At 38.0% G+C, this 21,954-nt stretch overlaps 1 protein-coding gene across 1 annotated transcript in view; it reads left to right on the top strand.

Annotated features, from left to right (window-relative positions):
• Positions 1-8,420: 8,420 nt before the first annotated feature.
• BVES (blood vessel epicardial substance) overlaps positions 8,421-21,954 on the top strand; it is a 61,315-nt gene continuing 47,781 nt past the window's right edge. The window contains 2 exon segments of the mRNA XM_032214963.1: positions 8,421-8,521; positions 19,881-20,521. Of these exon segments, the coding sequence (XP_032070854.1) occupies positions 20,031-20,521 (491 nt within the window). The 5' untranslated portion in view covers positions 8,421-8,521; positions 19,881-20,030.

The raw sequence follows: 21,954 nt of genomic DNA, 5'->3' as shown, positions 1-21,954 counted from the left end.
CCTGAACTGGTAGTAAAAAAATTGGCAACCCACTTCTGATTGTGTATGCATCAATAGTTTTCCATGTGGGATTTTTATTGCTAGGCAATCTGAAAATCCTACAATCTCAGCTTCCTTAGACTTTCTGCCAAGTTGCAGTTGAGATTGTTTTTTGAATTTAGTATCCTTGAAATGATACAATCTAACAAGAACTAGATAATCCAGCAATTAGCAGGTCATTTTTGCCACTTTCTCTTTGCTCTGTCCCCTCCTTCCCCAATTATTCAAAAATCACTTCCACATACTGAAACTTTGAAATACTCTCTGGAATTGTATGAGAAAAGGAAACAGAGATTTCAAGAGCAAGAACCAGCAAAATTAAACACATTTTCTTCTATTTTGAATTAATTTTCATTTCTGCCTGGTCATCATGATCTAGCAATAATTTCCTGCTTAACATTGCCTGGATAGTAAACAAACAAACAAAGAAACACTAAAGAAGGAAGGAAAACCCCTTCAAGACCCTTGGGCTTTCCTGATGTTCCAGGAATTAAAAGAGATCATCATAGACAGGAATAGATTCATCCTTACTAGATAAAAGCAACTTTCTTGTTTAAAAAGGTGGGGGTGGGATAGAAGAACTATCAGTCAGCCTAGAAAAGGCAGACGTCCATGGAAAATGAAGTTTAAATTCCCTCCTTTGTTTGGTTGAAAAAATCAGCTAAAAAGTTTCTACCTGATTTATAAACTGTCTTCTTGTCACAAGGAATTGTCCTATATTAGTACAGAATAGGAATAGACTGATGAGCCTGCAAATTATATTTCTGAAATGTACTGCCCTAAAATCTTCTGCAAGAGTGTATTGTGCAATCTCCTATACTTTTGCATTTCTAGGTAATTCAGAGAGTAAAAGAGAGCTTCTTGATGGGTGAGTTGGTAGCTATGAAAAATTGTTCTTCTTTTAAGGTGTTTTTCCATGTTGCTTTCACTGATGTCCTTATCAGATTAAATAAAGATGATTTGTTGTTTCCAAGCAAAATGCCTAATTGGCTAAATATAGTTGGTATTGAGGGCTATTTTCCTATATTCAGTTTTTTTCTATAACCATTGTCCTACAAGTACTAACATGCCAATATATTTATGTTTCATACATTTTATAGCACTGACCTACCATGAATATAACTTAAAATGTTTGTTGTTCAACTACCTCCTTATGCTTCCAGATGCTCACACATAGATAATGATTATGCAGCTTGATATAGTTTATGGCAAGATATAATTACATAGGTAGATTTTTAAAAAAATAAACTTGGCAAAGAGCTAGCAAAACAGTCTGATAATGAGAAGATGGTAAATATAGATATAGGTAGAAATACAGACATTTTAAATATCCAATAATAGAATTTTTAGAGAATAGGAAATAGAAAATCCCTTTTAATAACAGTGCAAGTTTGCTTGAGATGTTTATGAATGGGGCTATTACTTGTTTTGCTTAAAATGATACTTGATTAGAGTTCAAAATTTGATCCCCAAAAAAGTTAATACATGATTCCCAAATTTGTAATTCAGTATAGTGAACTAGTACAGAGATCTCAATGCAAGCTTTTGCTGATTTGGGAGTAGTTTAGAAGAAAAAAATTGTGTAGTCTGGATAGAAACAAACTAGAGTTTTCACTTACTGCAAAAATGGATGTTATATTGACATACATTACTTTAATGTTTCTTCCCTTTAAACAATTCCCGAGGACAAGTTTGTCTGCAATCATATGGAGAAATATTATTTAATCCTGTATGTGTGTGTGTCTCTCTCACACACAAACTTTCAAAGGAAACAAATAGCTTACTTCTCTACAGCTAACTGAATTAACATTGCTGTTATTTATCATGGGGAATTGTAGGAGGGGAGAGTCTCCTCTCACTCTTGATTGCTTTTAGCGAAACAGCAACTCATCAGAAAGTCCAACATAAAATTTAATTTCACTGTGAGATATTAGAGTCTTAGCAAGCTAGGCAGTGAACTCATGTAGCCCAAGTGGGCAGGAGAAGGAGGAGGCACCTTGTTATTTCAAGTATCTACAACACTTCAGGATGTTTTCTGGAAATCAAATTCAGCCTCTACTGTCTGCTTAAAGCACTCCATTTCCCAATACTATTATCCACTTACATATTTGGGAGAAAGAAAAACCAACCAGCAATTATTAAAAAGAGACAATAAACCTGTAATGATCTCTTAATTACAAGGAATCTGAAATCTGGATTTAATTCAAATAATTTCACATTGTTTGAGGATGTAGATGGATATACCATATCCCTGAGAATTATTAGGATTATTCTCCATAATCTCTCAGACATTTTTGTATCAAATTGTATTTGTAAAATTGTTGCAGAATTTAGCACATGAACATTATCATAATTTTTCAGTATTTTGATTGTGATGCTACCATTACATTCCTGATGTTATTTTTCTCTCTCTTCTTTTGTCCTTTGAAATGTAGTTTGGATTATTACTGTAATGTGGATTATTAATCCACATTCAGAAAATGTGGATAAAAAGGTAAGGGCAATAGGTCATGTTTTATTTCTTCTCTCCAATTTTCCATTATGGAAAATATTCTGCTTTAGTGAGCTGCGATATTCCCATAGAATCTTCATAGATTGCAACACACATACTTGTTTATTTTAAATATATATATATGGTCACCTAACTAACTCTGTTTCTCTAGACTGCTTTTAACAATAAAAACCCAATATTAAAACAATCAAAAACAATAACTCCTTCACTTGATTGTTGATGGCAACAATCAAATTTAAGTTATATTTACTGTCTTATTAGAAATCATTGTTATTGTGTTGGCCTACAACTTCAGTTATTTCCTTTTGACCATATTTTTTGTGTGCCAAACCGGCAGTAATGCTGGCAGCAACCCACCGCTGAGCTGGTCTATATAACAACTGACCTGTACAATCTCTATGTCCATGTGTTATATCAAACGATAAGGAACAATATATTTTAACTCATTATTCTTAGGATTAAAAATGGCTAATCCAATTTTGTTGTGATATATATTGGCTGTGGATATATATTGATTGTGTGCATGTACATTTCATTTTTAACAAGAGTTCCTGCATACATTACTGGCATAGGAGTTTAAATAAACATGCAATAGGCAACTTGCAGTAAACTGAGATTATTATTATCAGAAAACTCTCAACCTGATTGGTGTTTTAAGAGCTCTCAATATATATGTATACCAATGAATGAAGCAACGGCATATGTCTGGCTCTCTAGCTCATGCCGTTGGAATTAATCTCCTCAACATAGAAAAATCTAATACAAGTCAACTCCTCATATTCTTAAGAAGCTTTCATAATCTAAATGCAAAGGCTGTTTTCTTCAAATATATAATCTCTTTTCTGTGCATAGGATGGAACAAGGGAATTTGCTTTCATGATTCTCTAGAATTTCATTAGCACCTGAATATTATCTAATCATTTAAACCATTGCTGAGAATTTATGCATTCAGAAAATGTGGTCGACTAGTAACATATGGTCTCTTCTCTTTCTTATCATTCCTGATATGTGAAGATTTTATAGACTCTGTTGAGATAAAATTAAAACGTTTTCCAACTGTTATTCGTATCTTCTACCTGCCATGGAAAATAGGAACCTCTGGCACAATAACCTTTGGATTTGCACAATGGAGTGTAAGTGCATATAAATTATCGAAAAAGCTATTTGTACATAGCTCAGCTCTTGGAATACACCTCTCTGCCCAATTTTGAGCTATGCATCTAATTAATGTTATATCATGACAAATGTTATTAGGCCACTGTACTATAAGGCAGCTTTATAGCATTTCAACCTTTGTATTTGTCTCAGAGGGTCAGAATGTGTGAATCATAGATATTGTCAATATTTTCCAACACTATAGTATGGGCTGCTTTATTATAACATAACTCAGTAAGGCTGTCTGTTGGGTTCTTCCAATAAAAACATTTTTATCTTGTCTCTCCGAAAGAAAGCAAAGGAGAAAATTAATCAGAAACATAATGGCTCTTTGTCGTAAAACGATTCATTACAAAGCAACTTCAAATACATTCATTGTTTGATGTTAATCAATTGTATCCTTCATTAGCAACATAAGAATCCTAATTGGTTTTTTAAATGGGTTGTGTCCCTATTTTCACATCATTAAATTAAATGTAACAATGCCAATGCTACCTATGGTTGTTTACAAATAAATTTGGGAAGTCCGTTGAAATGGGTATATATTGAAATAATGTCATTAACATTTGCAGCAATGGTGCCAGATTCATACATTCCAACCAAGTATAGAAAAGTGTAGAAAGCACACAGATAGATGCTACAATTTCAGTTATCAATAATGAATCTTTGACTCAAGTACTTACTGCTCTTGTGCAACTCGATGCAAATGAAAAGCTTTTAATAATTCCATTGCCTGAAATTGAGGATATGGAGAAGAAAACTTCCATATGAATAAAAAAAAAAGCAACACAGAATATAGCACTTTCCAGAATCACTAATTAACACAGCCTCTCAAAGGCATTAATGAGGGTACTTGTGTGTATTAACTGCATTTTACATTCATACTGAAAGACAACTTCTAAAGTACTGTTATCAAGCAGATTGAAATTGAAACCTTTAAAAAAATAGCTATTATTTCAGTGAAAATATTCTCATTTTATAGCAATTTTACCAAGTATTACAATAAAAAACTAATGCAAACTAAAAAAAGAAGAAAAAAAGAAAAGTAGAAAGTATAGAAAAGCTAGAAAGAAAAGCAGAAAGAAAAAAAATAAGAATATAGTAAAGAAAAGAAAAAGAAATATAATTTGCCTATAAACAGATCCTTAAAGCCTTGTCATTCAGTTCTGATCAGCAAATGTCCATTAAGGGTTGCTAGAGGTGATAACATGCCTTTTTTCACCTTTATCAAAACCTGGAGCTTGATTTCTTTTCACTTTTGTCTCTTCTCACAAAATTCTTCCAAGCTTTAACAAGTCTCTTTTGTATATCCAATATAGTAATGTTATCCAGATCTCTCTTTTTTCTTTATTTATATATCCTCTGTTCTTAAAATTGTATTTAAAATTTTCACTAAGGTTTGTAGGAAACACTTTTATTCCCAGCTCTGTAAAATCTGCGAATCTAAATGCTTCTAATAGCTGAAAAGCAGTTAACAATTTCCAAAAGTGATTAGAAAAGGAAGTACAGATACTTCTTGACTTATCATCAGTTACTTAATGACCAATTGAAGTTATGAGACACCCCTCCCCTGCAAAAACTACTTATCACACATTCACATTTTGGGCTTTCAGCAACTAGCCCACATTTACAGCTGTTTGCAATGCCCCATGGTCAGCAAATAACTTTGGATATAATGTATTCCCTGAACACTGGGAGACTATATGGACAAAAGGTCCAACATTCACATTAAATTATAATTTAAAAGAAAACTTTTATAAGATGATATACCATTGGTATTTAACACTGGCCAAACCATCAAGAATGTATAACACTGTTTCAAATGAATGTTAGACATGTAAATGTAAAGGAGCTTTTTACCATTTATGGTGGACATATGACAGAGAAATATTGGAGTAGGATTCACATCTCAATACACAAGATTCTTAAAGTACATATAAAGATAAAACCAAAGAATTTTCTTTTAGTATTAATAGATAAAGAACTTGAAAAAAATTGGAATGTTTATGTTATATATATATTGAGAGCAACAAGATTAATTTATTCATAAAAATGGAAAGCTACTTTGATTCCCACAATAGAAGAACAGCTATAAAAGTTGATAGATTTAGCAGAGATGGCTAAATTGACTTTTGTTTCTACTTGGAAATCATTTCTGGACTTTGTGATTGAGATGGGAAAAAAATAACACTTTCATTTTGGGTTTCGCTGATAGGTTTGTTGTTATAGAAATGGCTAGTATATATTAGCATATAAAAGTAAAAAGTTGAGGTTTTATGTTACTACCCTGTTCTACTGCACCAAAAGGAATCAGAAGTCAATGGTTTTCTTTTTCTCCTTTACCCTACTATTCTCTTCCTCTTTTCCTCCCTTATTTTCCAATTATCTTCATTTTTCTTTTTATTTCTGTATTTGCATTTTGATAAACTAATAAAATATTTGAATCCAACAATGCTCTCTGGTCACATAACTACAATTTATTATGGTTTTGCCAGAAACCTGTTTTTATTTCTAGTTTCTGGGGGGAAAACTGCCCATAGTGAACAATGGGTTTGCTTAACAACCGTTGCATTCACTTAACATCCTCCACAAAAAAGTCATCAAATCAAGTTTGGTCATGTAGTGACCCACTTTGTATCTGTCATAACTTATGGCTATAATAACTGCCAGGCTCAATTATGGCTTTAACTCAACTGTAAACCTTTTGGAAGGTGTTGAATGCAAGGTTGAGCAAAAGGATGGTTATTCCTTAATTCCTCAGAGCTGTAAGCCTGCTGGGGACTGCTTTCTTACAGCATCCTTGCAAGGAGCAATTGTGTGGACCACTTATGGGTAATCTCAATTCCTCTCTTTGTTCAGAAAGGAATTATGAAGAGTCTGTTTACTTGCTGACTCTTAATTACAACAGGGTCATCAGTTCCACTTTTATCTGTCTTCAATTCACCATTTCTTCTGTTTCTTTCCTAAGGGGTTTGCAAAACTGGAGTCCAACCATACTTGCAGTACTGTCTGGCCACAATATCTCAAAAGGCTAGAAAACAGAAAACAAAAAACAGAGTCATGGAGGAATGAAATCCCCCTTTGAAAAAAGCAGGCCAAAATATTTGAAGGTTTCTAGTTTCTGGAACATTTTTAAATGAACCTTGGAAGAAGTTTAGAAAACTTCTGACTTCAGAAACAATAGATAGTGGGAATCTTTTCTCTTTCTCTCATAGAATTCTAGAATTCTGCATTGTTCATGAAACCAACTGAAAGAAATCTAGGTAGAAAAAAAGTTTTTTTTCCTATAACATGAATTTCTTTCCGAATGCCAGATGCTGCTGAATAACAGAATGAAAAGGCTATTGCTTTCATGTGCTGCCTGCAGGTTTTCCAAAGGCATCTGATTGGCCAATGTGCTTCATTCACACAACAGGCTGGCCCACAGTTAACAATGCTTCATTCAATTCAATTGTCTGTGTGTGCTTGTTAGTGTGAGTTAACATGTTGGATTCTTACAACACAGCAAGCTAAGGTGTATTTGATCAGTTTTACATTGGTATATAACAAAAACCCGTCTTAAGGGAAATAAGATGCTGTGCTAGATATTCTCTTTGATTTTATCCAGAAGAGCCTTTTCTTTCTGTTTAAAAATTGCTAAGATGCTTCAGTCTCTGAAATCCCCTTCTGTGAGTACTTCAAACTGGTTGAAAAATTCTTTCCTTAGTGCTGATAGCTGATAGAATAAACTGAAAGCTTTTCCAAAATGTCTTTGTTAAAGATCTACAGAGACCTAACAGCCGAACACCTGAGCCTATTCTGTATATTTTTCAAGAATAAAAAGTACCATTACAAAGGATGGTGTAGATGTCAATAATCCACATTGTTGCCTTAAATAATATTTTCATTTTACATGAAAGTTGGCGTTCCCAAACCATTGGGGGGGGGGTTGTTTGTGAAGTAAAAATACTTTTCAAAAGCAAAATACAAAAATGTCTACTAGAAGGGAATTATACGTCTAAAGTGAATGGGAACTTGAGGAGCAAAGAGAGAAAAAGAGAAAAGTTTGACTTTCAGTTAGGAAGAAATATTTATTTAATTTAGCGAAGTTCATACGCTGCTCCAAGTATGCCTGACTACGCGCAGCAAGGAACTAAAAACACGGCAATAAATACAGCAGCATTCTGCACTAAAGTTATTCTCGCCCCGCGTTTTTCACATACATTCCCAAAGCAGAAGCCGGTCCCGAAAATATCTTTCGAGGCTTCGAGTGAAAAGACTCCAAGGGAAGTCCAAGGGAATCCCCGGACCTTTCCAAGCTCAGCTAAATCCCAGCGGCCGCAACCTCCTCCCTCTTGACTTTGCAGCCATTTCGTTTCCACAATAATGAGCAGGAGCAGCTGCTGGATTAAATGTAATTCGGGGGCGCTAGACACAGGCGCGAAAGGGGCTGTGCGGCTGCAAGGCATACCTGCCACAAACGCAAATATTCTGAGCTTAAAAGCCGGGGCAGCGAAGCGGCAAACGTTTCAGCGGCGGGTTCGCTGTCCCCGCTGGGACTGTGCCTCAGCCACAGCTTTGCGGGGGCTCGAACCCCCCCGGGCTCAGAACCGCCCAACTTTGCGGCCTTGAGGGCAGCGGCGGCCAGAGTTGCTAGGGGGCGCCTGCGCGCTGGGGGTCGCCTTTCTCCCCTCCGCTTATGCCGCGCCGTTGACCTCGAAGCTGACGCCGCCGTAGTTGCCCTGCTCCCTATTTTTAGGAAAAGCTTCGGCGCGGAAGCTACAGCGCCTCCCCGGTATTCGGCTGGCAAACTTCGCGCAAGGGAGACTGGCGAAGGTAAGAGGAGCGGGGTGGGTGGGGGGAAGAAGCTAAGCGGCTCTTCTTGCTTTTCGGGGCTGTCGTGCAGAATTAACTTGGGCACGCCGTCACTGCTGAGTTGCCCCTCTCTCCGGGGACCCTGCTCAGCTTCGTGCTTCAGAGGAAGCGCGAGGCTCTTTTAAACTTTGCAAGCATAAAGTCCGACGGCTCGATGCGATGTATTTCACGGTGGGGGGGGGGGGATGAGGCTTGGTTCAGGTGGGACCGAAGGGTAGGGGCGGGGGGGGTCGATGTGCCTCACGGTTGCCACATCTTTTCTCCGCCGCCTATTCGTTCTTTCTTCGCTCCACTTAGAAAAACCGCTCGGAATAGCCCTTGCACCAAATTCCCCGGTCCTCTGCTGCCAAGGCGCAGGAATGAGATTGGGGTAGTAGGAAATTGCTCGCGGTTCCTTCCGTCTGTTGAGAGAGATAGGAAGAGACTTGGGGGTACAAGGAAAGAAACGGAACTGTGGCATGAAACCGAAAAAACGACTGCATCTTAGTGGCTGGTTGTTATTTTTTAATGCATAGGGTAGCTTATAAACAGAATTTTAATAGTTTACTAAAAGATCCTTTTATTTATACATAGATTAGCTGGCCTTGACTCATCTTGAAAAGTCAATGAGTGTGTGTATGTTTATGCATATACATACATACAGTATGTGTATGTGCGTATGTATATATGTGGTGTGTTTTTGTTTTATTTTGTTTTTGGATGGGAGACCACCAAGAATTTTCGGAAATTCTTAGTATTGGCTTACTAAGAAACTGTAACACCATGCCAGAAAAAGGCAATGGCAGCAAGCTTCTTAGGTATTTTCAAGAAAACCAGTGACCAGTGGAGGAGCTTCACCAGAAGATATCTTTAGCTTGTAGGGAAAACACATAGTTCAAATTCATAAACATGTTATTAATATTTGAGTTAACACAGAATCATCTCCTTTTATTCTGTTCAAAGGAAAAAGTTTGAAATAGGGCATTTAACCTGGGTCTTTGAATCACATCCCATTGTCTCTTTCTATGTGCTTTAAAATTTCTGTTTAGTAATATTTTGGTCTAAAATCTTTATTTTACTATTTTGTTTACTTTTCTCTTTACAAATTTCAGAGTTATCACTGTTAAGACTCCAGGTTTAAAGAAAGAGGGAGACATAATTGGCAAAGTTAACAAACAGAATTTAGACAATTTTCCGTGAGAGACATTTTTAAAAATGAACTGTTCTTTGATAATTGTATCACTCATTCTTATGCAATAACTCTTGTATTGAATTTTAGAACCAGCTTAAAATCTGTAATCCCTTTGTTCTTAACAATATGCTCATTAGATATGAGGTAACTTGCATAAAAACTGGAAGAGTGCTATCTTCTATGTTTAAATACCAAGTCAGTCTTTAATAAGTTTGTTTCCATCCATGATCAATTAAAAATGAGAGGGCCTACAAGGTAGTATTGTTGATATTTTGATGGAATAGACTTAGTGGAGTTGATTTCACCAATACAATTCACCTGGCCCTTCGGTCCAGCAGTCTAGAATTGAGAGGTGAAGAGGATAATATCATCTTTAGCAATTTAATTGTCTTTGCAATGAAATCTTTCTGCCTTGACACCTAATTTTGAGGACATGTACAGTTCTCTGAAAACATATTTCTTCCCTTTTGAATCTTCCAATTTTTTTTTGCATATTTTTGATTACTGAATGTTTAGCAGAGCTTCATGCAGATCCCACTGATATATTAATAAATGGAGTTTTCTTGGCAGTATTATGGAAGTGATTTGTCATTGCCTCCTGGGATGCTTTTTTCATTTCCTGATCTAGCCGTGAGATTTCCTAGTAGATCTTCATCCAAGCATTTCACAATAATCGATAAAAATGTGTAAAATTTGATCACCCAGGAATAGATCATATGGGAAAACTGATAAGCCTTGTGAAATACAAACTGGTGTAATGGTTAAGGCGCCTGGCTAGAAATTGGGAGACCATGTAGCACAAAGCCAACAGGGTGACCATCGGCATGTCATTCATTTTGAGCCATAAGAAGAAGGCAATGGTAAGCCAGTTGCCAAGAAAACTACAAGGATTCAACACTGAGTCTAAGGCACACATAAAAATAACATAAGCCCCGTAACTCATGTTATTTTCATCCCTGTTCTTTCTTACATTAATTTAGAAGGACATGCTGAGCTGGAAGCCAGGGTTAAACATGTCATCACTTTGGAATCCTTGCACTGCCACAAGAGACCCAAGTCCAGCCGTCTCCCATAAATTCTGTTGACCCTTACCTAGTGCCAGTTGACCTTTAACCATTAGGTGACTAGATTCTAGTGTATTATATTATTGTAGCAATAATAAACTGTTTGAATTCAATGAATTCTCCTGGTTATTTGCATATGACAATTAGATGCAGGACTGTGTAAATTAGCCTTGCTTCAAAAGAAGGCAGAATTTAGCCAATTTTGACTTATACCAGTAACTATGCATAGTCAGTTCACGGATCTTGGAACTCTGTATGGTTCATTTCTGTCTGTAACACGCCATTTTGTGTTCTATTTTCTGAATGGATCCAGCTCCAAATAGGCCTCTTTCATCCACACTTACATCTGATTTGGAAAAATCATTTCTAGAAACCTAGCCAAACACTATCTAGTTATGACCTTGCTTAGGTTTTTCTAAGATTAGCTGAGGTGTCCTTGGTGCTATCATCTCATTTAACTTTCACTAATAATTTTAGTTTGTCTCATAGGTTTGTGTTTGTGCATGTATATGTATGGAGAAACAAGGGTTAACTAATTGCTAGCTGCCTTATCTGCCTGCAACAAAAGAAGGAAGATAGGGATTTAATAAATAATAAATATTAAAACTATGCATTAACCTGGCTAATATAAAGGCCAGATCTGACAGTTGCTATGATAAATACAGGAGTTTAAATAGGTCTGTGGAATGAATATGACTTACTGACTCTTTCAATTCCTGTCAAATGCTGGTTTTTTTCTGTATACAATTTAGCATTAGAATCCAGATTGGGCGAGAAGAAGACACTTCATAAATGTGGATTTTCATCTTTTCCCATCTGCTAGTAGGGTTAAACCAGCCCACCAACTAAATCTGCCTTTTAAATATTTCCTTTTGGTATTACAAAGCATTATACTGTATTTTTCCTCAAAGGCATAGTTTGACTTCCTAATGCCAATAAGTAACATAGTAAGTAATATATTCTTACATCCAGATTATGTTAAATTTACAGTCCTGTAATGTCCTCCTTCACATTATGTTCTGCTACAGTATAGATTGGGATTCCAGTTAAACTTTTCTACACTGGTTCTTCATGATGGGATCTTTCTAGACGCAGCAAAGACCCTGGAAAGGAAATTGTTAAGTAAAGTGTATATGCATTAGAAACTGACCAGGAGACAAAATATTTATAATTCCATAAGCAGATATTTTTGTTCCACTTGTTCACAGAATAGAGACTTTGCACAGTTAAACAGTTAAATAACTGTTCCTTTCTAGAAATCTTTGAATAATCTGATTTTTGCAGAAATTGGAATTACTACCCTCCCATTTGGAATAAAAATAAGTGTAAAATAACATCAAAAAATATGAGATAAATGCACAGATATCTGCACAGTATCAATGGTTTAGTATAAGTAAGAGGACAACCTGTGGGAAATGCCACCCCTCTTACATACACATTTTAAAGCATGTATCCATTCTCTGTATTTCCTTGTATTCTGTGCTTAATGCAAAGTTTTACCCGCCTTGCAAGTTTTTAATATGGCTTATGGAAACATTTGTATGAAGTAAGGTTTGCCTAACTCTTGCATAAGCTATGGAACATCTCTTTAAGAAAAAAGAGTACTTGGAGATTTTCCTAAATTGAGAAGCAACAATAAAGTCTAGGTCAAATGTTCTGCTTATCTTTAAATATCCATTGAAAATCAATTTCACCTACATTCCAGTATTGATTACTATATATTTCTACTAGATTAATATATTGTACCTCAACTTTCTTTCATAGCATTGGCTATATATTTGTTTATTTAATGGTTGCAGTTTCTTCCAAAGATACTATATTGGCATACCATAGTACACCCGTGGTAACGGTAACAGCTTATGATATTATATTATGTATGGATCAGGAGACACTTCCAAGTTTTCTTCAAAGGCTGTTCTATGTAAAACACACTGTTGTAGTCCAGATATGAGATGGCCAAGCCATACCTAAGAACTGTCCTGCTTGTGTCATTCCAAAACACCTGGTCAGCAATTGTAGGAAAGATATGAGGGAACTGACTAGACTCTGGTCTGATACAATATAGCTTTTCTTCTGTACTTAAATTCTCAATCTGCTACACAGACTACACTAGTACCGTGGGGGCCTTGTTCTTTAGAGGATGATCTTTCTCCTGATGTTTCTGCCTCTGCTGCAATATGAGACAGAGTCCGAATTTCTTACATTAAACACAGGATATGTGACTTCTCTGTTTTGGTACCTGACCTCTGGAACAGCCTTCCTTCAAAAATTCTAATAATCTCTCTTTTAACCATGCCTTTTTCCAGGTTAAGATGGATTTTGCATGTTTTTAGTGGGATATTGTTCCATCAAAATAATCTCCCTTTTCTGTTGTATTTGGTGTTATAGGTAGGTAAGTAAGTAGGTAGGTGGATAGATGATAGGTAGGTAGGTTGGTAGGTAGCAGTGGTGGGTTTCAAAAATTTTTAGAACCTCTTCTGTAGGTGTGGGAGTGACTTGCCGGCCATGTGACTGGGTGGGAGTGGCTTGCCAGCCATGTGACTGGGTGGGAGTGGCTTGCCGGCCATGTGACTGGATGGGTGTGGCCAACTTGTAAAATATGGTGAAACTCGCTTAACTATGCTCTTGCTTAGCAACCAAAATGTTGGCTCAGAAACTCTGGCATTTGAAGCACGCAAGTCTTAAAACTGTCAAGTTACAAGACCTTTGCATCCCTAACCCTTTAGAAAAAAATCCTAGGAGTGTTCAAATTTGACAGCTTTAAGACTTGTGGACTTCAACTCCCAGAATTCCTCCTCTCCCTCTTCATCTTAATGATGTGCGGACAGGCGGGGGAGGGAGCTGGAACCGTTTCTAAAAGGCACTGTAGATTTGTGGAACTTTTTCTATAGAAGCGGCTAGAACTGGCAGGAACCCACCCCTGGTAGGTAGGTAGGTAGGTAGGTAGGTAGGTAGATGATTGATTGATAGATAGATAGATAGATGATAGATAGATAGATAGATAGATAGATAGATAGATAGATAGATAGATAGATAGATAGATATCCACTGCATGAGGGTTCCTCATTTGACCATGACAAGACAGGGCTCTGACATGGAGATGTAACAGTCTGATTATTTCTTTATTTATATTTTTAATTATTATACTTCACATTTCTGAACTGTCCATCTTTCTCAAAAAGGATTCTTAATGGTGCTGCAGTAGTAACTGCAGTTGTATTTCTTATTCTAATGCAGAGGTAGCAACTTTTCATAGTCAAGCCAGGGATATACTTAACATAGTAGCTTGGCATTTGGGGAAGTTGTGGTCCTTAGTGTGAGTTGGGTTGGGATTTTGGGGGAAGTTTGAGGTTCATCTTTGTTTTTAAATCCTATTTTAGGGTTTATATTTCTATTTATTACCTACTTCAAAATGGCAGGACAACATGGGCTAATTTTTCAGTAATTATGGGTCATAGAGAGTTCTGAATGCTATGAAAGAAGGACTTGAGGGTTATACGTTGTTTGTCTGTTCTTGGATGGTTGGGCAAATTTTTGTTAGGTATATTTTATAATATTCTATTGGGTAACTGAAACAATGTTGATAGATTTTCTTTTTATATTCGCCCTTTAAAATGATATTATTTTTCTTTTTGTGTGTTGTGTTAATACTACAAATCTTATTTTTTTATTTGATACAGCATTTCTACCTGCTTCTGTGTCATTATTTACTAAAAAAAAACAAAACACGGCTCTAAATATGTCCAGGAGAAAGATTTTATTCATAATGAGATTCACAGTGAAGATATTTTGTCAAGGAATAATACGAATAAAAGTGAAAAGAAATGAGGAAAAGTGTTTTTAAAAACCTACACTGATAACACATCCTGTCAATTGAACTGACATGCACAATCAGATGGGAGTAAACTTCATTATTGTACAGGGATTTATACTGCACAGGGATGCTTTCTCAAATCCTACTTTTTAACTATTGCTTTGAGAAACCACTAATAGAATTTGAGCCCATCACCTGAGAAATGTGAATTTGACATTTTCCATGTTCTTTGAATGTCTGTTTCTGCGAACTCTAGTGATAACATCTCTGAAGTGCTGAAACCTCTCAGCATTTGGATGGCCATATTGGCATGATTAGCTGTCAGAAAATACCGTAAGCCTCATGGAGTTCCAATGATGTGCATTAGCTAAAAGTTTTTTTTAATGCAAAAAATAAGAGACATACAGATCTGCTCTCATCCTGGGGCATTTAAAATGGTAATTGTTCCAAAAGCAAATTGGAAATTTTCTTCCCTACTGTATCCTATGTCATTTTGCGTACAACTTTTTTACTGTCAGAATTGAGATACAATGATAAGCTAGTGGGTTGTTGCCTTTTTCGTAGCACAAGGATAAAACCTGGCAACTCAACAATTATTTCTAGGAAATAATCCTGAAAGAACCAGATAAACATTTCAAATGGTGTATGTGTATGAATTGTTCATTTGCAGTGCTCTATAGTACTCAATTATTGTTTTGACTTGAAAGTTACCTTGGAGAGATTTGTCCCAGCTGATTTTATCTCATTTCATTTATATAACAGAGAAGTTTTAAAAGCTAGTTTAATTTATCTCATTATGTACTAACCTTTTCAGTTTGATGTATTTCATTATTTTACATTTTATTCTCACATAACAAAGCTCTATTATACATAAGAATGCAAGAATGATTAGCACTCAATAAAAATCAAGCTGAGTTCCTCTACTCTACTGTCAATCTGGTTGAGAATCTGATTATCAGAGTTTCACAAATGCATAATTCTATCCTTGGCTAGATAAATAATATATGCAGAAAGTTAGAAAACTGACCTCTTTTTATTTACATTATATAAAAAACTAAGAAGAATCTATCAGCAGGATAACTTTCCCAAAATTTGGTACAAGAAGACCAAATTTGGTACGGCAGGAGCCAATAAATGGGAAATGAGTTTTAAAATGGGTCAGATTTTGAAATGGGTCAGATTTTAAGAGTTAGGATAAAATCATTCTAGGGGCATTGGAGAAAAACATTTTCAAAAAGCCCTGTTTATCACAGTGAAAGACAGAGTGGGCAATGGCTTAGAATGTTGCTCCCCACTACATTCTAACCACCTTCCTTCTGGTCGCATGACTCAGAGTGGCATTCCTATTATGGAGTTGTAAACTATTCCAGAAGCCATACTTGGCATACTTTTCCTACCTAAAATATTCTAGAATGTTTCCTAACCACATGGTTACTGATTGATGAGATGTCTTGGGAAGCACTTTGCCAAATAATTTCACTCCACTTTTTAGTTCCATATCCTGTAGACTTTTCTAACTCCGCTCTTGTCATTAAGAGCTAGAAATTGTACTTCTTTGTATAAAATACTGGTTTTGATAGATTAGAAATAAAAGTAAAGACCTCAGTGGCTTGTCTAGTTCTTGTGAAGAAGAAAACATGCTCTGCTCTTTTGTTATTTCTGGTCTCTGTTTTAATTATAATTCAAAATTGTATTTTCTTATCGTAATATTTTGAAGAAACTCAGATATCTAGTATTGAACTTGTCTCTAATCAAGATCCGCATGACATGTGGAGGAAAATTTGAGTGGTTCATTCTAAATTATATCGATATATATGTATAGGGATCATCAGACAAGAGCCGAGGTGGCGCAGTGGTTGGGTGCAGTACTGCAGGCCACTTCACCTGACTGTTATCTGCAGTTCAGCGGTTCTAATCTCACCAGCTCAAGGTTGACTCAGCCTTCCATCCTTCCGAGGTGGGTGAAATGAGGACCCAGAGTGTGGGGGCGATATGCTGACTCTGTAAACCGCTTAGAGAGGGCTGAAAGCTCTATGAAGCGGTATATAAGTCTAACAGCTATTGCTATCAGACATAACATAAAGCTGAGATTCAGGAATGATAAGTTTATTTAAAAACTGATGTACTCATTAGATTATTTATAATATGGCAGTTATATGTAATTTTGAATGTTAAATTGCAATATCATAAGCTACTTGAAATTCTACTCAGTTTCAAAAAATGTTTTTCTATTCAGTTAGAGGAATGTAAGCATAAAACTATATAACAGCAATCTGCATAATTAATTTAGATATAGTACTACATTCTGAACACTTTGCATTTATATCCACATCCATGACTGTTCATTTGAAAGAGTGATTCAGCTTGACACGCCTTACTTATGGGTAATCGTATTTAGGGCAGAACTGTGAAAATATTAGAAGCATGAACTATAATAATCTAAATATGAATTAAATTGCTATTAAAATTGAATTTGCTTAGTCCTTGAAAATAGGAGGTTATATCTACAAATGGTCACCTAGAACAGAGATGTTATTTTGGTAAATAAGAGGCCCTGATCTTAACTAAAGGTTCTCGGTGGTGAGATGCCACAGTACTTATCAGTACCTCTTTTCCTTGCAATCTTCTATGCTCTTCAAAATCTTTTTTAGATAATTGGAACAGTAGGGGATATGGTGCTGTAGCTCTAGAAGGAGGTGAACATTAGGGAAAAAATAGCATCTATCCCTTTTTCTATTATCAGGGTGGTTCTGAATAGAAAACTGCACACAAGAAACATTCCTGTGAATATTAAAAACCTGGATTTAAATGTTTCACTTTATGCAAGCATTTGAGAGTTTTGTCTAGTGCTGTGTTGTGTTGTGCTGGGTTGTGTTTGACCTCAGGGGGCCAGGGTGGGCATGGCCAGCTCGACACCACTTGTGTCAAGGGCACCTTGTTGGCCCAAGCACTTTGCCAGTGAAAATGGACTCCTGAGCTCAGTTTTCAGCTGCAACAGCTTCCTGTAAGCCTCTGCCAGAAAAAACAGAATTCAGGAGGGGCCACCCGCGGCCCTCCTGAGCCCTGTTTTTGCTGCCAGAGGCACTGCAGGCATTTGCTATTTCCAGGATGGCCCCACGGGCCAGATCTAAACACCCCCCCCCCAGGTCAGAGTCGGCCCCTGGGCCTTGAATTTGACACCCTGGTCTAGTGGTTAAGACACCAGGCTAGAAACCAGGAGAGTGACAGTTCTAGTCGTACTTAGGCATGAAAGCCATTCAGGTGACTTTGAGCCAGTCTTCTTCTCTTAGCCCATGATCTCTGGCTGAGGTGACAAGCCAGTGGTAGGTTTCAAAAATTGTTCGAACCTACTCTGTGGGTGTGGCCTCCTTTGTGGGAGTGGCTTGCTGCCCATGTGACTGGATGGGAGTGGCTTGCCGCCCATGTGACCGGATATGAAGATGCCGAGGACACTTGTCAGAACCACCTTAAATTACCTCACACACACCACTGGCATGCATAAGAATATGATGTAAACTTGTTTTTTAAAAGGCATCTTTGGTTTGCGTTAAAACAACTTCAACACACGCAATGTTCTGATTGCACTACAAATGCAGTAGTCATCCTTACCTTTCACAGAGGCACTGAGTTTTATAAATATGAGCATGATTGTGTAGAATAATCATATCCAAGGACCCTTTCTCTTATCCCCAGTCATGAAATTCTTTTTTTTTTTTTTTGCTTTTTTCTTTTAATGAAGAAAAATGAAATGAAAAATGCAAAATGATACCACCCAGGAACATGTACAAACTGAAAAAGAAGTAACGTAGGAGATAAAGAGAGAAATGTAGTTGATTCTTGGAGAAGATGGGTAAACTTGGTAAGCCCCCTTTGTGGGCGGCCAATCCTAACCACTTGTGCCCGGTGCTGTGACTGAAGTGAGCCCCCAAAGCCCCTGCTGCCACCGGAATATCTGCTGCCGCCTCCTCCTCCTCTAACAACACTGCCGGATTTGCCGCCCGATGCTGCGGCTGAGGTGAAGCTGCCAAAGCTCCCGCCAGCACCTCTGCCCATGGCAGTGACGCCTCCCCCCCCCCGCTCAGAGCACCCGAGCTGGGCCCCAAGTTACCCCTGCCGTCGCCTCCTCCTCCGATGTGCTTTTGAGAAGCCATGAGGCCTTTTTTTCCTGCTCCCGCCCCCTCCGCCGCCTTCCTACTGGCTCCTGCGGCCTCATGTCTCCTCAAAAGCATGGTGGAGGAGGAGGGGGGCATAACACGGGCCCAGCTCAGGTCCTCCGAGCAGAGGGGGAGGCGTTGCTGCCATGGGCAGAGGTACCGGCGGGGGCTTTGGGGCTTCACCTCAGCCACAGCGTCGGGTGGCAAATCCAACAGTGCTGTTGGAGGAGGAGGAGGAGGCATCTGGAACCTCCGTCCACGAAGACACCGTTCTTGCCCAGGCAGCGCAGGTAGAAATCACCACTGCCAGACAAAGGGCTGGCGGCAACAGGCGGCGACTGAGTCCTGGTCCTGGCGAGGGTCGAGGCGGGGCCGCTACCGCTGTTGGCAGGGGCCAGAGTGGGCGGGGCAGTGAAAGTCTCCAGGTGCTGCCGGAATGAAACTGGAGTGGCCCATGCTTACGTCCACCGAGCTCTGCGAGGAGTTGCGGCCGATGGTTACTGAGCACTTTTTCATGAGGTATTCGAACTCACGGCCCTCTAACCAGGCCACGGCCGCCGATGCCGTCCCTGCTGCCATATTGGCCGAGGCAGTACGCAGGACCAAAGGCCCCCCTCTGTTCTCCACGCGTGTGCGCACTCTCCCCCCTCCCCGATTCCCCACAGTGTCCGCCGGTTCGGCCCCAGACATCAACAGACACAGCGGCAGGGACCTCTGCAGGCTTGCTTTGCTGAAAACGGGGTGACTGGCGCTAGCTACCATCAGTCGCCCAGTGGTCAACAAAACAAATCTGGGGAGGTCATTTGCGGGTGGCCAGTTCTAGCCGCACCTTAGAGGGAGTGTTCCCGGAAGTTAATTACTTCCGGGTTCACTGACCAACCGGTCCATAAGGACCGGTAGGAACCCACCCCTGTAACAAGCTGTTGGTCAATTCCTGTCATGACCAACAAATCAACATTCAGTTGTTCTGAAAAGTAGATCCTGCAACTTTGTGAAAATATTAGGAAAATACCTTTAAGAATGCAAATATGTTGTTGGTATTGTCTCTCTCCCCCCCCCGCCCCTTTCCTGCATCTTTGTGATGTACTTCTCTCACCCTCCTCTTTTTTTCCCCTAGACAAACAAGATGTGAAAGTAACAAGAATCAATGTGGAAGAGTATGAATTTCTAAAGAGACAAACTACCCTGGTGCCTGAATGTTTATAGCAGCTCTTCAGGACAGAAAATGCAAAACTACAGAGACAGTGATTAATTTGATATTGCAGCCATGGAAGACAACTCAAGCTTTTGGGACAGCTTGGTATTTTCACACCCAATCTGCATGAACTGGAAGTCAGAAACCGAAGGATCGATCTATCATTTATCTAGCATTTTGTTTGTGGTTGGCTTTATGGGCGGAAGTGGCTTTTTTGGCCTGCTCTATATTTTCTTTCTGCTGGGGCTGGGCTTTCTCTGCTCATCTGTGTGGTCATGGCTGGATGTCTGTGCAGCTGATATTTTCTCATGGAATTTTATCCTGTTTGTGATCTGCTTCGTACAGTTTATTTATGTAACCTACCAAATACGGAGTGTTGCTTTTGACAAAGAATTTCAGGATCTTTACAATGCTTTGTTCCAGCCTTTGGGGATCTCCTTGCCTGTTTTTAGAAAAATTGTCCTTTGCTGTGGTGGAGAAGTTATTACATTAGAGAAGGAACATTGCTATGCCATGCAAGGCAAAACTCCAATTGACAAGCTCTCCTTACTTTTGTCAGGAAGGTTTGTATTATGTTTATCTCTCCTTCTTTCTTTAGAAACAAAAGCTTGAAGAATACCAGATCTTTGGCCTCCTTGGCATTGTTTGAACCTGTTTAAAATGAACGGAGTGTGTTTAATGTTTTGACAATTTAATACTAAGTGTAAACAACATTCCTAGGTCAACAAGCTACTGTAGTGGTTTAAAACAAATCCGAACATGGATATGTGAGAAAGCATTAATTGTGGCAGGATTTATCTTCTTGAGAAAAACTCCTTTTTCCTTTAGCATTGGAAAATTTTAAGGATACTGAAAACAAAAAACTGAAGGTCAAAACTTTGGATAGGTTTCCTAGGACTTAGAATGTTATTCAGTGTTTATCATTTTTTACTGGCTAATCCCTTTTAAAATTGTTATATCTGCCCTGCCAGCCCCTATTTCTGCTGTTTGTGTTGTGTTACAACTTTTGTTTAATTTGAATAATTCTCAAAACAAACAAAAAAATGGATTTCTTCTCAAAATATATCTGAAACTTTAAGACCAGCCCTTATTCTTGAAACATATTCTGTATGTTTCACGTGAGGGCTGTATTCATTTTAATCTCCTAAATTTCATTAAAGAGTGCTACATTGTCAAATCAGTTACTGCAGCAACATTTCATTTATCCCAATTTCATTTCATTTCTTTCATCCATGTTCTGCAACGTTGGAGAAATTACAGGTTGAATGTAAAAGTTATATTCATGTGCCCTTGTTTTGTACCAAAATCAGAGTGGGGATCATCTTTGGATTAGCTGAGTATTGAATCTTTTCAAATAATTGATTAATATTTTTTTAATTGGTTCATAAAAGAGACAAAGTAGAATAGAAGATAGACCAATAGACCTGAAATACATCTGCAAGTTTTTTAAAAAATTCTGAATTCCCTAACCATGGCTCTGGTTAAAAAACAGCCACACTCATCTTTCCAAATTACATCATTAAAATGGAAAAAAATGTTTGGTATAGTGAAAAGTGTACATAATTTAGCTTATATACCTTGTTTTCCCCAAAATAAGACCTTCCCGGATAATAAGCCCAACCGGGCTTTTGAGCTCATGCGCTAAAATAAGCCCTCTCCCAAAAATAAGCCCTCCCCCAAAATATTGCAACACAGCCATGACGTGACCATGCTCACCACCTCTTGCACCTCAAACATAATAAGACCTCCCCGAAAATAAGGCCAAGCCCTTATTTCAGGGGTCAAAAGAAAATAAGACCCTGAAACATGGCACCTAGTGCAAATGATGTCCCCAACTTCACACTTTTTGTATCAAAGTGGTAAACATGAGAATATTAAGGTCAGGTTAGTTTATATGTCATAAACCCTGAAGGCTTACAATGTACCCTTACCCTGCCTATACCAGAATAAGTGTGATTTATGTATGGACATAGACAGTAAAGATCTTTAATTTTCA

Source organism: Thamnophis elegans, chromosome 4 (genome assembly GCF_009769535.1).
Source record: "Thamnophis elegans isolate rThaEle1 chromosome 4, rThaEle1.pri, whole genome shotgun sequence".
Lineage (NCBI taxonomy): Eukaryota > Metazoa > Chordata > Lepidosauria > Squamata > Colubridae > Thamnophis > Thamnophis elegans.
Note: the sequence above shows the minus strand (reverse complement) of the source record. Positions and strands in the feature narration are given on the sequence as shown.